Genomic DNA, 21,038 nt, shown 5'->3' with positions numbered 1-21,038 from the left:
GCATGTTGAACTTGCCATTCATATTGCTGGGCCCCCTGTTGAGCATGCAGCCCATCAGTAGTGCATTCCATGCTGGGCTGCATGCTGAAATCATTTAGATGAGCAGGCAGAATGAAGTCAACAGAACCATGTGCAAGGTTATCATGCATCTCGATTCCTGTGCTGGAAAGCAGAACTTATTGAATTTTTCCCCCTTTGTGTCCCAATTTAAAAATGAAGTACAACTGATCCTGCATACAATAGATATTTATTTTCACTTTAAATAGCCTCCCTTTCACTTTAAATGAGGTGCTTGAGTCTCGAGTACAGGACCATCAAAATCCCCCCTTGAGCTTTACATCAACAATGAAGCTTGACCCAGGGAAATGGGTTATAGCTGGGGTGGATTCAGAGTTTGGGATAGAAATCCTGGTCCATTCCACGCCACGCCGCTGCACTAGAACGCCTCTCCAAAGAGGATAATGCTGATTTTAGTGTTAACTATTTACATCACTAAACACAAAGCTTTAACAATGGTTTGACAAAGTATAAAATGAGCATGTTAGGGTGCATTTATTCTTTAACTGTCAGCTTGGCACAGTGTCAACACTTTCACCTTCGAGTTGAAGGTTACAGGTTTAAGGCATACTCCAGGAATTGAGCACATAATCTGGATTTATACTTCAGTGCAGTGCTGTGGGAATGCAACAGGTACCTTTTAGATGTGACATTAAATCAAGAACCTGTCTGCTTGTTCGGTAGGCATCATCGATCCCATGGTAGAATAGCATAGGCATTCTCCCAGTGAGTGAAATTTGTCCTTCAAACAAACAATGAAACAGATTATCTGGCTATTTATCTCATTGCTGTTTGTCGGACCTTGCTGTGCACAAATTCGCTGTCGCTTTGCTTACATATTAACACCGAATGAACTTCAAAAGCAATACATGGGCCACAAAGTGTTTTGGAAAACCCTCAGGACATGAAAGATGTTATATAACTGCAAGATTTTTCTTTCTTTATTAACTCTAGTATCAGCATGAAGTGGTTTTGCTTCAAACTGATGCTGCAGGAATAGAATAAATGCATCCCGAATTCAGTGTCAGGGCTCAACAAGCCACCGAAACCACTTCACCCCAATGCCGAACTTGAATTGAAAATTATCAGCTGTGCTTTGGAGGGAGGAGGGGAACAGTAATCAGCAAATTACGTGAAATGAGGCCTTGTGGAATATGGTATTACAATTAAATTTGGTACCTAAAGAATGGGTGGCACAGTGGCGCAGTGGTTAGCACTGCAGCCTCACAGCTCCAGCGACCCGGGTTCAATTCCGGATACTGCCTGTGCAGAGTTTGCAAGTTCTCCCTGTGACCACGTGGGTTTTCGTCGGGTGCTCCGGTTTCCTCCCACAGCCAAAGACTTGCAGGTTGATAGGCAAATTGGCCATTATAAATTGCCCCTAGTATAGGTAGGGGATGTGGTAGGAATATGGGGTTAGTGTAGGATTAGTACACTGAAGAGTGTCTGCAGAGTCTCATTGACAGGTTTGCGGCTGCCTGCAATGAATTTGGCCTAACCATCAGCCTCAAGAAAACGAACATCATGGGACAGGATGTCAGAAATGCTCCATCCATCAATATCAGCGACCACGCTCAGGAGGTGGTTCAAGAGTTCACCTACCTGGGCTCAACTATCAACAGTAACCTGTCTCTCGATGCAGAAATCAACAAGCGCACGGGAAAGGCTTCCACTGCTATGTCCAGACTGGCCAAGAGAGTGTGGGAAAATGGCGCACTGACACGGAACACAAAAGTCCGAGTGTATCAGGCCTGTGTCCTCAGTACCTTGCTCTATGGCGAGGCCTGGACAATGTATGTCAGCCAAGAGCGACGTCTCAATTCATTCCATCTTCGCTGCCTCCGGAGAATCCTTGGCATCAGGTGGCAGAACTGTATCTCCAACACAGAAGTCCTCGAGGCGGCCAACATCCCCAGCTTATACACACTACTGAGTCAGCGGCGCTTGAGATGGCTTGGCCATGTGAGCCGCATGGAAGATGGCAGGATCCCCAAAGACACATTGTACAGCGAGCTCGCCACTGGTATCAGACATAACGGCCGTCCATGTCTCCGCTTTAAAGACATCTGCAAACGTGACTTGATGTCCTGTGACATTGATCACAAGTCGTGGGAGTCAGTTGCCAGCGATCGCCAGAGCTGGCGGGCAGCCATAAAGGCGGGGCTAAAGTGTGGCAAGTCGAAGAGTCTTAGCAGTTGGCAGGGAAAAAGACAGAAGCGCAAGGGGAGAGCCAACTGTGTAACAGCCCCGACAACCAATTTTTTCTGCAGCACCTGTGGAAGAGTCTGTCACTCTAGTATTGGCCTTTATAGTCACTCCAGGTGCTGCTCCACAAACCACTGACCACCTCCAGGCGCTTACCCATTGTCTCCCAAGACACGAGGCCAAAGAAGAAGTATAAATGGGTGGTTGATGGTTGGCACAGACTTGATGGGCCGAAGGGCCTGTTTCAGTGCTGTCTCCCTAAATAAATAAATGCATCACATGTACTTCTGTGAGTTGGTTAAAGTACTTTTCTAGGTTTGCTAAATACAATAGACTTCAAATTATAACAACCAAATTATTTGCAGGTGTTAAGAAAGAATGAAAGATTTGCATTCATATAGCCCCTTTCATACCCTTAGGATGTCCCAAAGTGCTTTTTGCCAATGCAGTACTTTTGAAATGTAGTCACTGTTGTAATGTAGGAAATGTGCAGCCAATTTGCATACAGCAAGGTCTCACAAACAGCAATGCGATAATGATCATATAATCTGTTTTAGTTGAGGGATAAATATTGGCAAGGCAACTGGGGAGAAATCCCCTGCCCCTTTGATAAGCTAATGCGATGGGATCTTTTATGACCACCTGAGGGACGAGATAGGTTTCAAATTAATGTCACATTCAAAAGATAACATCTCGGAGAGTACAGCACTCCTTCCATACTACACTGGAGCGTCAGCCTAGATTTTGTGCTCAGGCTTCTGGAGTGGAACCTGAACCCACAACCTTGGTGGCATGGAAGCATAAATGCTGTCATTGAGCCAGAGCTCAGCGTGAGCCAATGCTGTAAAATTGTTCATCTGCATGTGTGCATTAAAGATTTACAATGAAATTTGAGCAAGAGAAAAAATAAATGTGTATAATTAACTCCTTGAGTTTAGTATTTATTTTGTTAATATCTTTGGGTTTAATATTAGGTAAGGCTAGATAAGAAGTAACTTACCAATAGTTTATTGAATCCTTTCTTTTACAGACAGGGTTATGAAGATCTGGAAAGAAAGCTGAAACAGATTTCCATGGAAAAAAGTAACCTTCTTCAGCAGCTCTCAAAGTCAACAACAGAGCTGCAAGGAATGAAAGGAAATCTTCAGGTTAGACAAAACTCTTTGATCACCAAGTTGCAACATTTTTAAGTCATTAGGCATGGGGCAGTAGTGGCAGCTTCCAACAGCCTGGAAACATGCTTTCATGTGGTGTAAATAACATTGAATACTGGACTGGGTAAAATTAACTTTATAAATACTGTGGAGAAGGCAATAGTGAACAGAATTATTCTTACAACATTTCCGTAACAGTAATATTCTGACCATTTATATTCTGGTATGAAGAGAACCGTTTTTAATGGTTGAACCTAAACATGTAAAGTGTATGTGGTACTTGAAGTGATGAGCACAATTGCAGAGAACTAATGGGTTTCTTCCTAAAGATATATACCTTTGCCTAGAGCTTCTAATTAGTTGTTTCGGCCAAATCTGACTAATTTAGATGATTGTACAGCAATGGCAAAGATGTGTAATGTTATATTATTATGTATTCTCAACACTGAATGCCAAACAATTGTAGCTTTCTGTCTTGATTTTGCATTTTTTCTTCCTTTTTGAATCTTGATACTCCACGGTCAAAGCGTAGGTTGGATGTACTTTACAGCATCTTTTGCTGTGCCCCCATGATTAATCACAAACTCAGCCAAACACTCTCTCCCATGCTTATGCTCTTGCGGAATAATGTTGACCAATTAGCTCTTTATTGCATAAATAATTTGCCACTCTGAACTCAATCCATCTGGAATCGTGAAACTGCTCAAGTTCACTTCAATTAGGATCCTCAATAGTGAACAGCGAGACAGGTCTGTCCAGGCAGAATCTAAATCCCAGTTCCAGAGGTAAAGCTACTGTCTCCTGATCTACTACACCGCTATTATGGCCTTATGTGCATCAAAAGAAATGATGTCAAGTCAAACGGCATCATTTAGTAGAACGTATTGTTGCTTGAAAGCTTAACCTAAAGAATATTTCAGGGAATTTGTTGAACTTGAATTTACTTTCCTTTAGCTAACAAAAGCAGAAATAATAAACGGAATACAACAAAGAATGTAAGCTAAACTGCTGCTGCAATAATATGAAAAAATTGAATCCAAGTATTCTTCTGAAATGAATGACATTAAAAAATCTAAAAACAATTAGAGGTAGGTCTTTATTGTGTTGTTTACCAGTTGTATCAAGCAAGCCAGTTTTAAGCTAGCCATCAAACCAATCTTTGTCCATCTGGTTTGAACCAGTGTTACAAAAATGGAATTAGTGTCAGAAGCTGGGGTGAATAATGAAAACAAAAACAGACAGTTGTCTCCCTTGTTTCTCCACCCAGTGATGTGATAGCCTCTATGAGGCTATTCACTCTTCAGATATTTTCTGAAAATGGTGTTGTTATAGTTCATATCTGTCACCTATACTTATTCGTATAATTTCAGATTTGCTTTCTTCCCAATTTCTTCAACTCAGTTTTTGAACTAATTCATGACCGGGTTTAACCTGATTCAATCAAAATTAACTGTAACCTGAACAGTAATCAGAACGCTAGCCTGCATAAGTGAAAGTTTGATAGCATTTTTTAAAAAATGTATCCAAAATTAATAAAGAGCCATGCATTATGATTATAACAGTAAGAGAAATGTTTCAGAGGCTCTTTTCAGACTATGGTACATATTTTGCTGAAAATCGAACAGTGTCTGAACTACACACTCTGTTGTTAATGCACAAATCAGCCAGCAAATTGTGGTGAGGAAGAGATATCCTGTGAATTGCAAATTGCTATAAGTTGCTGGTCGATTTGCATCACTCTGCCGTGAGCTTCATCGATTTTCATAAAGTTACTGCATTTGCACATTAATTGCCCATTAAACTCACCATAGAAAGTTAAGTCTAATAAGTAATAGCATAAGTACCCTTTTAACGATGTGATATTTGTAAATGACTGCCAATTAATACCTCTTGCCCAGAAACTGAACAATTGTGAACTGTTCTAGGAGATTTTAAAAATGTTAATTTTTTTTAACTTTTCCTTTCTGTCTCTTTATTCTCTCTCTTAATCCAATCTTTCTTTCCCTCTCTTTATTTCTCTTTCTGTACCTGATATATCATTGAATTCACCCACTCAAATTTGCCCTCCTTCTCAGCTTTTCCTCAGTATATTTCCAGATCCTTTAATCACATTGGTTAGGGAGAGACATGTTCACTAAGATCCCAGATATACTGTTGTCCTCACTTTATCATTATCAGCTTGCACTTCCAGAAACTTTATGGACAAAAAAATTAAAACCTAAGCCTGCATGAACCAGTCTTAACAGGACACACTCCAGCAAAACCTGGGCCGATGTCTTGCAAACAAAATTGGAATCACCTTGCAAGTAATAACTGGAATTGGTTCATTCGATACATAGTGCTGAATTTTATTTGGGCGCCACGCTGCATGGCGGCTGTGGGGACAGAATAATATGGGGACATTTAAGGTGAAATAATTAATCAATCATGTACTACTAACAAACTAACCTCGGAGCTGCAGAGACAGCTTATCAGAAATGATTTCATAGCTTCAGGGCTGCACAGACAGCTTATCAGTAGAAGTAGACTAACAAGCAAAAACTAACAGGACAGCTGTAAGCTGCTTCATAATAGCCTATTGTATAGCAATCAGCCTAACGGTCCAAGGAGATAGGGGGGATGAGAAACTGCTAGAGGGGAAGGTGACAAGGCAGTACCCCAATCAGGCCATGACACCAAGAAACTGCAAAGTTTGTAAACCAATTGGGAACATAAAGGGGGCGTCACTGATGTGTATGAAGAACTATAAGAAAGGCTTGATTTCCCTGCTCAGGCAGGAAAGGAGAGGAGAGAAGAGCCCAGGTGTTGTTGCTGTTTGCTTTGCTGATGATGTAACCAAGAAGTACTATAATAAAGTTTCTTAAAGCTACAGTCGGACTTCGTCTCTCTTTGTGTAATAATGGGATCCAACAACTTGGCGTAGTCGGCAGGATCGCTGGAGGATTAAGACCGAAGCCACAGACACCGGACCAATATTGGCGCCCCAGAGGTAAAGACTCCTCTTTGTGTTAAAAGTCCTTGGACGTTGTCTAAATTTCGGTTCCCTGCCACGCGATCCCGAACTTGGTGGTATTTGATGGAAATACCTTTTCTTGTGCGGCTCGAGACCCCCTTTCCTAGACGTCTAACTTGGCGGTATTTGACGAAATACCTATTTGGCGAAAAGCCTGACGGCTCGAGACCTACTTCCCTACCTGAATGGATAAAATGACAGGCGAAGGCAACTGACAGTTACCAACTACCGTCAAAGGTGGGCGGGCCCCACCTGACGTTCCCGAAGATGAAATACTTCGGCAGTTGAAAGAATATGTAGAGCAACAGTTTAATCTGGCTAAAGCGCACACCGAAATTGGGCAAAAATATGGCACCTCCACGGGACAGTGGTCCCTGGTAGATAAAAAGAGAGTCTGGGGAAAAACAACCCGTTTAAAGGATAAAGAATGGACCCAATGGTCCCTAGCCGTAATGGGCCAGATTCGGCAGCGCAATGAGATTATGCGACAAGCCCAATGTGATCGGGACCTAACGAGTGCAAAGGATCAATTGAAAGCAGTCTGTGAACAACTGATAATTGAAAAGCTTACAAAGGAAAAGCTAGAGGCTGAAAAACAATCTGAAAAGGAAAGGCTAGAGATTGAAATTAAAGAGCTTAAAAAACAACTACAAGACCAGCAGACGACCCAACCGCAGGAACCGGGACAGCTCTGCGAACCCCGCCGACCACCTCCAACTAACATGTATCCGAGTTTGAAGTCATTACAAACAGAACAACGGAAGATGCAACTGCATGAAGCAGGTCTAGCCAAGTCTTCCAGTGAAGAAAGTGACAATGATGATGGGTTACCGTTTCCGCGACTAGCTCCCCTTAAACAGAAGCGCGTTAAGGTCAAGACGGAAAAGAAGACTGTGAACGGTAACGAGGTCACATCGGCCGAGCACAACATGTACTGGACACATGTCCTGGCTTCCCCTGAGAAAATCAACAAGTGGTCCACAAGATTGCCCGACCCGAAGAAAGGGGGTCTGAAAACGTGGGAGCAGCTGCAACGATTGAAGGGAATTAACGATCTCCATCCATGGGACGGGGTACAGATCCTGACCGTAATGGTGCCCGGGCGAGCGAGCCGAAATCTAAGGAGAGAGGTCCAAATTGCTTTGGGTGAAGATGGTCAGCTACCAGACGCCGGATGCACTGCGATTAACAAGTGGTTGCGAGAGTTTTGTCCTGCAAAAATGGACTGGGGCAAAGTTGCAGCCTGTCAGCAGAAGAACTCGGAGGAAGTGCGTGAGTACGAAGAGAGGTTCAGGTCCACCTGGGTGGAATACTCAGGGATAGTAGACCCTACTCCAGAGGAGCTGGACGACACGGGTTTTGGACCCTTAAAAACCGCTTTTGTTGCTGGACTAAAGCCAGAACTGTCTAAAATACTGAAGGCCACCCTACTGGATTGGGACGCAGTAAGAGTGAAATACTCAGAGTTAATTGACAGATGCGCTCAGCTGGACAGGGATATGGGAGTCAAGCTTCGAGCCCTGCAGACGGATCCAGTACCGAAAGAGCCTGACAAAGAGCAAGTTAGGCGACCTGGCCCCTGTTATTACTGTGGGAAAGAAGGCCATTGGGCTAAGGCATGTAGAGCGAGAGGACGAGGCAGAGGATGCCAAGGATGCAACCCGGCACCCAAACCAGCTCCCTCCCCTGATGCCAACGACCGCTTTGAGAAGTTCAAACGGTTGATGCCCCAGCAACATAAGGAGATGTTCTCCTTAATAGATGCGACAAAAAACTAGAGGAGCCCTCCCTCGCCCTTTCGGCGCCTCTCCTAGCGCTAGTAGAAAATAGAAAAGATGGATTGTATGTAACTGCGAGGGTGGGCAATCAAGACATTGACTTCTTATTGGATACCGGAGCCGAATTAACGTGTCTACCTCAACAATACGGAAACTCCCTACCGATGGACAGTAAGACTAAAAGAGCTTACGCAGCTGGGGGCAATGGGTTGGTAATTAAGAGGACCCAGCCTGTACGCATCAGTATTGGTCCGCACGAATTGATAACACCGGTCTGGGTAGGTCCAGTGGACCAGGCACTGCTCGGTATGGATGTTCTCACTCAGCTGAACTCCTCGTTGCATTTCAAAGGCGGCCAGGTAACTTGGTCTATCAGAAGTTTGAAGAAAGAGCAGCTGAGGGAGCACCCGATATAGGCCCAGGATAAGAACCTTTGTGGGCTACTTCAGATGGAACCGGCAACGTTTACGGGATCCGCTCCGCCTTGTACTAAGCAATACCCCATCAGTCAAACATCTATTGCAGGAATCCTACCCATAATTAGACAGCTAGAGGAGCGAGGCGTGCTGGTTAAAACACACAGTACCTCAAACAGCCCTGTGTGGCCAGTACGGAAACCAAACGGGACCTGGCGGCTTACGGTCGACTATAGAAAGGCTAACCAGTGTATTGATCAAAAGGCCCCTCTGGTAGCTGACCCCTCTACGGTATTTAATGCCCTGAAGCCGGAACATGAATGGTTCTCTGTTATCGATATGGCCAACGAATTTTGGTCGGTGCCACTGGCACCCGAAGTCCAACCGTGGTTCACCTTTACTGTACAACAACAACAGTACACCTGGATTCGCCTGCCGCAGGTTTCCACACCAGCCCCACGATATTTCATGTTGCCCCACAAAACCATTTGAGGGAGTTACCTTCCATGTACTCCACGGTCATTCAGTACGTGGACGACATTCTGTTAGCCTCTGAGACAGAAGAACAGCACGAACAAGATCTGCATACCCTGCTGGACCACCTTCATCAGAGAGGACACAAAACCAGTATCGACAAAGTGCAGATAGCAGAAGGAGAGGTCGTGTACCTGGGACAAAAGATTTCGAAAGGAAAGAAGGAACTCACCCAGGACAGGACCGCCGCCATTCGAGCTGCCAAACTGCCCACCACTATCCAGGAGCTTAGGTCCTTTTTGGGTTTGTGTAACTTCAACAGAAACTGGATCGACTCCTACACATAGCTGGCTCAACCATTAATCGATCTCTTGAAGGGAAAGCGGGCCTCGAAAGAATCAGCTACCCTAACCACAGAACTTATGCCTTTACAGAGCTCCCGCGGGCCCCTCCTGTGGCACAAGCAGGCAACGTATTGAGTGTGACCCCTCCGGGTGTTGAAGGCTGTTTCTAGACAAGTAGAGACCATTAAAGGCACCTAGGTGGGATCAAGGGAATGATTCTTAAAAGTATTTGAAGAATCAAAGCGGGGACTGTGGGGACAGAATAATATGGGGACATTTAAGGTGAAAAAATTAATCAATCATGTACTACTAACAAACTAACCTCGGAGCTGCAGAGACAGCTTATCAGAAATGATTTCATAGCTTCAGGGCTGCACAGACAGCTTATCAGTAGAAGTAGACTAACAAGCAAAAACTAACAGGACAGCTGCAAGCTGCTTCATAGTAGCCTATTGTATAGCAATCAGCCTAACGGTCCAAGGAGATAGGGGGGATGAGAAACTGCTAGAGGGGAAGGTGACAAGGCAGTACCCCAATCAGGCCATGACACCAAGAAACTGCAAAGTTTGTAAACCAATTGGGAACATAAAGGGGGTGTCACTGATTTGTATGAAGAACTATAAGAAAGGCTTGATTTCCCTGCTCAGGCAGGAAAGGAGAGGAGAGAAGAGCCCAGGTGTTGTTGCTGTTTGCTTTGCTGATGATGTAACCAACAAGTACTACAATAAAGTTTCTTAAAGCTACAGTCGGACTTCGTCTCTCTTTGTGTAACTAATGGGATCCAACAGCGGCGCCCTTTCAACTCAGCACAGTGCCTGCATTTAGCAACCGCTGCAGAGCCTCTGCGATATTACGCACGGGGGCTCATTAGAATCATGGCACTGAGCCGCCCCCACCATATTATGTGGGGCGAGGCGAGACATTTGGCACAGTGAGAGTTTTTGACAGTTGTGCAGCAGGTGCTGGGGACCTATTTTAAGCGCTCCAGCACCTGCTTCCTGACAGCTGTCAAAGAATACTTACTTCACTGCTGTAGAGTGGGGCTGCTGTCAATCTGGCAGCAAAGCAGAAAGTGCTGCAGAAATCCAGCAGGTCAGGCAGCATCTGTGGAGAGAGAAGCAGAGTTAACTTGTCCAAGTCCACAGACCTGAAAGTTAACTCTGCTTCTCTCTCCACAAATGCTGCCTGACCTGCTGAATTACCCAAACACTTTCCATTTTGCTACCACATACTTAAGCTGCTGTGTCCCAGTGCTCTATGAAGTTGCGATCAAGTGTAACATTCCTTCTTGTAGGCATGCCGTACCTGGGTGAATAATCTTAATTTTGCACATTCCAGGACATGAGACTTAAATAGACTATAAAAGGTATTACAGAGGTTTACAGAGAATACATTGACACAAATGGGAATGCATGGGTGTCACAGCAATGTAAATATGTCTTTCACTAAATGTTCCTCACCAACATGTGCGTCCTTTTCTCTGTGTGAATGATGTGTGCCAGCATGTCACACCAATGTCACATCCCTTTGCACCGTTGGCCTTTCAGGAGAGCCAAAGTCTGTAATAACATCATTGCCATGCCACCATTACACATGAGCGTCTCCACAGATGCAGTGAGATGGACATAGGCTCAGTCAGTTGCTGCCTCTAATGGTTTACACAGGGATGCTGCAGATGTGGACTGGTGCGCAGCAAATGAGCGAGGACGATGTGTGGCTTGCAGAGCTCATTTCGGTTCCTATGGTGCAGAGAGCCTTTGTCTGATATGCCACTTCCGGACATCCCTAGCTCACTGCTAGCCCTGCGTGCAGAGCCTGGATGCCATCTGCCCTCCCATGCGTCTTTCATGTTGTAGGTCCTCAGTGTCCTCATAGTCCGAGGAGGAATCCTGTTGACGTCTCTCCTCATCATGCCAGGCCTGGTCCCTATTGGGTGCGTAGTTGGGCAGAGCAGCAAAGAAAGGAGCTGGCCTTTTCAGCCCGTAGTACAGGGCATCACCCTATCCATACAGGCATTGGAGGTGCTCTTTCAGCATGCTGACCTCCTGCTCAATGGTGGCTCATGTAGCTCAGTGGCTGGCATTGTATCTCTCATCTGCAGCAATGGTGGGGTCTCTCACTGGTGTTGGGAGCCATGTCTGCAAAGGATAGCCCTTATCTCCAAGAAGACACCCCTCCATCTGAGTCAGTTCAGTGAACAGCGGTGGTAGCCGGGACTGGGGCAAGACCCCTGAATATCCCCCCTCCCTCCTCCCTTTGAGAATGTAGAGTTAGACCCCTGAATATCACCCCTCCCTCCCCCCTTCCGTAATGCAGAGTGAGACCCCTGAATAACAGAGCTTACCTTCACTGGCGACAACTTCTGCCTCTGAGGACCCACCGGCTTTTCAAATTGTGAATGGGACGGTACATGACGGCCGCCCGTTCAACGAAAAATCCGGACATGTCAGTGGAGAGGCGGCGGGCTGCATAATCAGCAAAGGTAAGTACTCTTTACCATATACTAATTGTGGTGTCGCCGCCGTGCAGCGGGGAGGGGCTGCATCGAGGTCTCGCTGCCTCTGGTAATATGCGGCGGGCCCTTCTCGATGTCGCAGGTCTTTGCGGGCCTCTCCCCGCAGCATTTTACTGGATCCTGTGCCACGACACACGGTGTCGAGGGGCCGGTAAAATTCAGCCCATAGCCTTGCTTTAAACAAAAACAGCAGCATAAATAAGCAGTATCAAAAACCTTAGAGTTGAGCAAATTCAATAAAATAGTAACCTGCGTCATTGTAACTTTCTTTTTCAACACAAGTAAAATACTGAAAACAGAATTGAGCATTCTCTTTCATTTGCACCAGCATTTAAAGTGCGAGGCGTGCAATTCAGCTTGTAGTATCAAAGCAGTCTTTTGTCACTCTTGAACATCCTTTGTAAAGGAATTTCAGCAATCATGAAGCATAAAAAAGCACTAATGAATAATTCAATATTAAACATTTTGGTTCTTTGACTTGTCATTTCTGATGCTTTAAGTGTTGTTGGTGTTATTTAGATCCATAAGTAGCGTAAGGGACATGCAGTATTACTTTTAAAAAGGAATCGTTAAGTTTTTTGATGTAATGCTACAATCCGATAACCAAAAGGATAAAGATTGCATTTTATCGGAAATTTTATTGAATTCTGCTCTCAATAATTATCAAAGGATTTGTTATGTTTGTTATTTTTTGCATTTAAATTGTTATTTGTACGCATCTGTAAGCCATGGATTTTAAATTATTTAGCTAGTCAAAAGTAAACTTCATATAGTAGTTTTCCTAAAGGTTATCAAAAAATATTCAAAGAGCATTAAATTAATAGCATTATTTTAATAATTTTTTTTCAGCTGGAAATTGGGGGTACATGATTTCATTGAGCATTGACACTTCATGTGCATTGGTTATCTTCAATCATAATGCATACATATCCTGAGCTAAGAGAGTGTATGGAGTCTGGGCATTCAATAACTTATTGTAACCATAATTCTAATCTGGAAAAAGTACATCATGGACAATGCTTTGTCCAAAAGAACAGGGCTAAACACAGAAAATAACTTGGTTAAAATAAATGTAAGGAAGTTGAGTCATATAATGACAGGACTGAAATTATCTTATATTCAAATGGTAGCCAATGTATTGTAGAAGCCTTTTAATGGGACCATATCTCTATAATGACAATATTTATCTTTATATATAATTAATCTTGCTGTGTGATTGTGTAATTCATAGACAGTATATTCTGAGTCTTCATTTTACTTTCAAAAGATATCCTTTTTGATATTATCTTAACAAGTATATTGCATGCATCCTGATGGTTTTAAAGTGAGACCATCTGGGGTGATAATAAAGTTACACTCCTGTTTTATATCAGTGAAACAATAATACATTTGTTACATGTGTGTCAAACATTAATATTCTTAATGTTGAAATGATTCTGTTGTGAAGTCTCATTTAGAAGATCCTTTCTCACTGTGCTACTTCCTTTTTCGCAAAACCCTTCCAGACCTTGAAAATTGATGAAGCAGTTGCTAAAAATGATGTGCAGAAACTTCTGGAGATAAGTCAGAAGCATAAGTGAGTGTATGTTTTATCTTTCGCTATTGTGTTAGCAAAGATTATCTGTTACGAATCAATTGAATATATTGATATACTTATTTTTAATAATAGTGCTACCTTTGATGTCATGTGGATGTATGCTCAGAGAACATTTGAACATATGCTCTACAGTGAAGATATACCTTTATTGGAGCATACTCAGCCACTGAAGATTTCAATACAAACCTTAAATTACTATAAAATACTGTTTCATATGCCCATGTTGACTAGATCATTTGCTGATACACTTGCCTCTCTTGAGAAGAATTCTGGAACTATATGAAATAAGTTATGTATAATGCCAGCCAGGTCTGAAATTGAATCCTGATTAACCATGTTTTCTCCCCACCCCCACACCCCCTTTTTATTTGATAGCAGAGCCCATCAACACAATAACTGGAATACAAAGCATATCAGATCTTATCAGATTGATTTGCTTATTTGTTACTTCCCTGAATGGTGTGAACATTTTGCATAAAGATAGCAAATGTAATAAGCTAATTAGATTCAGAGCTTGAATGTCTCAATCAAACATCACACAAGTCTTTATGCGACTTATTATTAAGCCATTATCTTTTTGCTCTCAGGCTCCCGATCGCGTAAACTAATAAATAAAAACTGTTTTGTGCACGTTAAGCAATACCAGATGAGCCATACCTTAAACACAAAAAATTGCAAGGGGCATTAAATGGTGATATTTGATCTTACACATTGAGTTGCAGATTCTGTATAATTAGACAAACATATAAATCTAAGTCATGAATGCAATATGAGGAAACCAAATACTTATGCCAGAAATTTCCTTAGGGTTTCCCTCGCTCTGTCAGAGTAACTTCAGCTGAAATATATATGTGCATAAACTGGGGTTCTGCCAAAGTCACAAAGGTTGAATCGGAGAAGCCCACAGGAAATTCACCCTCATAAACTTCTCTCTTAAATGCTCTAAGTATTACATCTTGACATTTCTACAATTTCTTTTAGACATTTAAGGCTGCACCAGAGACAACAGAAGTACCGATAACATTTTATTGTTCTGGGCCGAGTGATGGAATGCTCTCCACTTGCCTGGATGAGTGTAGCTCTAACAACACTCAAGAAGGTCGGAGTTATCCAGGACAAAGCATTTTTGCTTGATTGGTACACCATCCATTACCTTAAATATTCACTCCATCCTTCATTGGTGCACAGTGGCAGCAGTGTGTACCATATACAAGATGCACTGCAGCAACTCACCAATCCTCTTTTGACAGCACCCCTTCCAAACCTAGAAGCACAAGGGCAGCAATCACATGGGAACACCATCACCTTCAAGTTCCCCTCCATACACCATCCTGGCTTGGAACTATATCATTGTTTCTTCACTGTCCCTGTGCAAAAACCTGGAACTCCATTCCTAACAGAACTGTGGGTGTACCTACACCACATGGACTTCCAGCAGTTCAAGAAGGCAGGTCACCACCACTTTCTCGAGGGCAAATAAGGATGGGCAACAAATGCCAGCCTTACCAGTGACATTCACATCCCATGAAAAAGAATTAAATATAAAAGCCTCTTCGCAATCTTGTATGTTTCAATGAGATCACCTCTCATTCTTCTAAATTCCAGAGATTATAGGTCCAATTTACTCAACCTCTCATCATAGGACAACCCTCTCATCCCAGGAATCAATTCAGTGAACTTTTGCTGTAATGTCTCCAAGGCAAGCATATCCTTCCTTAGAACTGTGCACAGTACTCCAGGTACGGTCTCACCAAAGCCCTATACAATTGTAGCAAGACTTCATTGTTTTTCTCCAGTCCCTTTGCAATAAACATGCCATTGCCTTTCTAATTGCTTGCGATACCTGCATGCTAACTTTCTGTGTTCCTTGTATTAGAAACCCAAGTCTCTCTGAACATTGACATTTAAACGTTTCACACCTTTTAAAAAATATTCTGCTTTTCTATTCTTACCACCAATGTGAATAACCTCAGATTTCCCTGTATTCATTTGTCACCTTGTTGCCTACTCACTAAAGCTGTCTATATCTCTTTGCAGCCTCTTTGTGCTCTCCTCACAGCTTAAGTTTGGATTGTCAGTAAACTTAGATACATTACTCTCAGTGTCTGCATCTAAGTCATTGATATAGATTGTAAATAGCTGAGGCCGCATTACTGATCCTTATGATATTCTATTAGTTACAGCCTGCCAAGTTGAAAATGCCCTGTTTATCCCTACTCCCTGCTTCCTGTCCATTAACCAATCCTGTATCTATGCTAATATATTACCCCCAAATCCAGGAGCTTTATCTTGCATATTAATCTTTTATGCGGCAACTTATTGAATGCCTTTTGGAAATCCAAGTATACTACATCTACTGGTTCCCCTTTATCTACCCTACTAGATACATCCTCAAAACCTCTAACAACTTTGACAAACACGATTGCCATTTCGTAAAACCATGTTGTCTGATCTAATGCTGTCTGATCTTACCATGATTTTCTAAGTGCATTGTTAAGACTTCCTTAACAATAGATTTCCAGCATTTTCCCAAAGACTGATGTCAGGCTAACTGGTCTGTAGTTCCTTGTTTTCTCTCTCCCTCCTTTCTTGAAAAGCGATGCTATTTTTGCTAACTTCCAATCTGCTGGGACTGTTATAGAATCTAGGAAATTTTGGAAAATCAGACCCAGTGCATCCGCTATCTCTACAAGTAACCTCTATTAAAACCTTTGGATGTAGGTTATCAGGTCCTGGGAATTTGTCAGCTTTTAGTCCCTTATGTTTCTCTAATACTTTTTCTCTGTTGCTATTAATTACTTTAGGTCCTCACTGTTATTAGCCCCTTGGTCAGCCTCTGGTATGTAATTTGTGTCTTTTACCTTGAAGAGAAACGCAAAATATTTGTTCAAAGTCTCTGCTATTTCCTCATTCCCCATGATAATTTCTCCTGTCTTTGCCTCTTAGGCGCCAATGTTTACTTTAGCTATTCTCCTTTTTATATACCTGTAAAAGCTCTTAAAATCCATTTTTATGTTCTGGCTAGTTTATTCTCATTCTATTGTTTTTCATTTTATCAATTTTTTGGTCACCCTTCGCTAGTTTCTAAAACACTCCCGATGATCAGGCTTACTATTATTCTTCTTAACATTACAAGCCTCTTCTTTTAATCTAATAGTATCCTTAACTTCCCTAGTAAGCCACGGATGGATATTTCTCACTGAGTTTTTGTGTTTTAATGGAACATATTTTTGTTGAAAATTTCGAATAATTTCTTTAAATGTTTCCCACTGTTTATTTCCTGCCATACCTTTTGGTCAACCTTAGCTAACTCTCCCTCATATCTATGCAATTGGCTTTGTTGAAGTTTAATATTCTTGTTTTGGGCTCGAATACTTCACTCTCACTTAATATGGAATTCAATTGTATTATGATTACTTTTGTCCAGAGGACCTTTTCCTATGAGATTACTAATCAACCCTGCCTCATTACACAATATTAGATATAGCTTTGTCCCATTTGGTTCCATGATGTATTGTGTTAATTGTGTGATTATATGCAGGTGAAGGGAGTTAACTGGGGTTTTAGTTGAGCACTTAAAAGCAGAAACTCATTGGGACTGAGAGAGGGATTTGTGTGAGGAACTATATGTTTGTAATCCTTTTATTCTGCACAATACATGTAAAACTGAGTAAATATAGGCTCCAACCTTATCCTTTTATAACAAGCTTTCTGGAGTTGAACATATTGTTCCAGGAAACTGTCTCGAAAGCATTCAACAAACTCATCTTCCAGACTACCTTTGCCAATTAGATTTGTCCAGTCTATTTGAAGGTTAAAGTCCCTGCTGTTGTTACATTGCCTTTGTTACAAACTCCTAGTATTTCTTGCATAATGCTCTGTCTAGCAATATAACTACTATCAGGGGGCCTATAAAATATTCCCATCAGCATTTTCAGACCCTTTTTATATATAATTTCCATGTATACTGAATCTACTTTCTAACCTTCTGAGGCAAGATCCTTTCTTACTCCTGTTCTTATGTCATAAGATCATAAGAAATAAGAGCAGGAGTAGATCATTCAGCCTCTCAAGCCTGTTCTGCCAGTCAATAAGGTCATGGCTGATCTGATTGTGGCCTTAACTTCACTTTCCTGCCTGAACCCCGCACCCCCACCCCCTCACCATAACCTTTGACTCCTTTGTAGATCAAAAATCTGTCTACCTCAGCCTTGAATATATTCAATGACCCAGCTCCACTGCTCTCTGGGGAAGAAAATTCCAAAGATTAATGACCCTCTGAATGAAGAAATTCTTCCTCATCTCCATCTTAAATAGGAGACCCCTTATATTTAACTTGTGTCCCCTAGTTCTAGATGCCCCCACAAGGGCAAACATCCTCTCAGCATTTACCCTGCCAAGCCCCCTCGGAATCCTATATGTTTCAACAAGATCATCTCTCATTCTTTTAAACTCCAATGAGTAGAGGCGCAACCTGCTCAATCTTTCCTCATAAGACAACCCCTTCAACCCAGGAATCAGCTTAGTGAACTTTCTTTGAACTGCTTCCCATGCAAGTATCTACCTCCTTATGTAAGAAGACCGAAAATGTACACAATACTTCAGGTGAGGTCTCACCTATGCCCTTTACAGTTGTAGCACGACTTCCCTACTTTTATACTCCATCCCCCTTGCAATAAAGGCCAACATTCCATTTGCCTTCCTAATTACTTGCTGTATCTGCATGCCAACTTTTGTGATTCATGAACAAGGACACCCAGATTCCTCAATACAGCAACATTCTGAGTCTCTTTTCATGGAAATAATATTCTGCTTTTCTATTCATTCCACCAAAGTGGACAACCTCACATTTTCCCACATTACACTCCATCTGTCAAATTTTTGCCCACTCACTTAACCTATTTATATCCCTTTGCAGACTCTTTGGGCTGAATTTTACCGGCCTCCCGAAGCGGGGTGACCCGGAAAATGCCTCTGGGAGAGGCCCACCATGGGCCCTAATGATGGGAAGGCATTAGCAGTGGTGGCGAGGTCTCATGGCTGCCCACCAACCCCCCCCCGACCACTCAGGGATGGGAGCAGGATCTACATATAATGAATTAATGACCCACCTGCTCCTATCGGATGTCCTGCTGCTATATTCAGATAGGTTGCTGGGACTCCCGCACCCTCGGATCTCCGTTTGGAGATGGAACACTGGTTGGGAGGGAGGAGCAGGTAAACTTTCAGGACCTGTGGGGGAGCGGGGTAGTGGGGAAGACTATTGCGATTGGTTGAGGGGATGGTAGGAAAGAGTTGAAGATTAAAGGTAATAAACTTTAGCGGGGGGAAGGTCGGGAATGCAAGGTAAGTTTTTTGGGGGGGAGAGGGAAATTAATAAATTGTTTAGTCGTTGGGCGGGGTGGTGGTGGGAGAGAGGCTTGACTCTTTTATTAAAGCCCTTTAAAAATGTCGCCAGCTCCTGCGCAGTGGCACTGGACACCATTGCCAGGATGGAGTGCCTGTCCCTCCATGTCATCGGGGGGGGCGGGGGGGGGTGGTGGGGAGGCATCTGCCCCCGCCATGTAAATGAGCCGCCGCGTATAATATCGCAGTGGCTCTGCCGAGTAAAACCCTTGAGTGCGGGCCAGCATCTTCTATGGCCAACTCTGTCTTCATAATCTTGTAATTAAGTTTAGACACTAGTTTCAGACCCAAATGTCTTACGCTCAAGCTGAATGTGAAATACTATCATGCTATGATCACTCTTGCCTAGAGGATCCTTTACTAGGAGGTCCGTAATTAATCCTGACTCATTACACATTAACAGGTCTAAAATAGTCTCTCCCTGGTTGGTTCCAGAACATATTATTTGAATAAACTCTCCCGAATACACTCTATGAACTCTTTCTCCAGACTACCTTTGCCCATCTAATCAATATGATGATTCAAATTGCCTATGATTATTGTAGTACCTTTCTGAGAAGCCACCATTATTTCTTGATTTATAATCTGTCCTACAGTGTAACTACTGATTCAGGGCTGCTCCTCTTCCTTTTGCACTCTTTGTAGACCAATAACCACTTTGTAGACCTGAGGCTTTCCTAATAAAAACATCAAGCAAGAAGTGTTGAGAGGAATGAACATAGATAACCTCTAGTTTTCTAAGAAAATATCAAACCCCTCGGAGAAGAATGGAGAAATTAGTATCAGAGAAAGATTGAAATATTGAATGGTTTGGCAATGCTTTTCCAACTGCATGAGCAGAACTGATTGGGCTATGAAAGTAAGCATTTGATCCTCAGCAAACCCTTGTGAAATTCAACATCAGCAAATAGGAAGCTGAAAGGTTCTCCAGTGGAAAGCCCAGAGTTCATTTACTTCTACAAGTGACATAGCTGAGTCAATGGAACATGTTCAGAGAATGAATGGCATCAACCCCTTTGATGTGAATTCAATGATACTTGAAGGAAGAAATCAAAGAGTGTGCAGTGCCTGGGTTGAGAGATGCTAATGGTACATTTATATTGCAAGAGTAATGTCAGTGCACAGTTTAAACCTAGAGTCAAGCTGCTGGTTGGGGTAATCGCATCCTCAAGCATATTGATCAGCAAATTGACCGAATACATCTGTTTTTCTTTGTCTTTACCATAGGGGCTAGTTTTCTTCCCCACCTTTCACACTGATGCAGTCAGGTGATATTCTGCTGCACTACACTGTCTGCAGCATGGTTGAACCTAGGTGAAACACCGGGTTCAGCTAATGAGTGTGCCCTGGCCTTAACCAGGTTGAGAATTTACCTGCAGAATTGGCAGGCATCACACATCAGGGGCAGTGGGGTGAAGGATGCAGGGGAGAGGGAGAACTTGCCTCCTGCACAGTGCTGATAATTCTCATCAGCTGTTAAAAAAATGAAAACAGCAGCCTGATGATGTCCAACCTTGTTGCTCAAAGTTACTGACCTAGGGAAACAAATATTTACCTGTCTAACTGTAGTTAGATGACTGGCAGCCCATTTTAGATCTCCCAATCTAGAAGGGTTGGCTGACTTTTAATGGGCCAGCTGCTTTTTGGGTATCTGCCTGACAGAAACCCAGGAAAATGATGCAGAAGATATTTTGAGAGCACTTCTGCATCATATGCATTGCATATAAACTGATTCATGTTCCTGTAATATCCCTGTAATTGTCTATGAAGCACAAATAGGCCTTTGTCACTTATTTCTCTGCTTTATATCCCAGAAATAGGTGTATGTGGATGCCATGTGTATGTCATTAGCTAGCCGTGTGGTGGGTATCCATAGTCTCAAAGGGGCTAACCTTGCACTTGCCTTCCTCACAATCCTATGATATCGACTAGATTAAATAGATTGGGTTTCTCCACGGTCCAGCAGTGTAGGAATGGAGGATTTTGGGAAGGTAAAGATTTAATGGCAGCATCCAGGAAAACAGGCATTTACCTGCATAATGTTGTGCAGATGATGACAGACTGGGGGAGTTGGTACGC

General features: G+C 42.7%; 1 protein-coding gene across 2 annotated transcripts in view; it reads left to right on the top strand.

The window, feature by feature from the left end:
* The window catches only part of luzp2 (leucine zipper protein 2), a 355,809-nt gene that overhangs the window by 171,223 nt on the left and 163,548 nt on the right, over positions 1 to 21,038 (top strand). For both annotated transcript variants that reach the window (XM_068046915.1, XM_068046914.1), the window contains exons 2-3: positions 3,293 to 3,410; positions 13,462 to 13,532. In XM_068046915.1, the coding sequence (XP_067903016.1) occupies positions 3,293 to 3,410; positions 13,462 to 13,532 (189 nt within the window). The remainder of the gene's footprint in view (positions 1 to 3,292; positions 3,411 to 13,461; positions 13,533 to 21,038) is intronic.

This window comes from Heterodontus francisci, chromosome 14 (genome assembly GCF_036365525.1).
Source record: "Heterodontus francisci isolate sHetFra1 chromosome 14, sHetFra1.hap1, whole genome shotgun sequence".
Lineage (NCBI taxonomy): Eukaryota > Metazoa > Chordata > Chondrichthyes > Heterodontiformes > Heterodontidae > Heterodontus > Heterodontus francisci.
The sequence above is the reverse complement of the archived record's forward strand: the minus strand, read 5'-3'. Positions and strand labels throughout refer to the sequence as shown.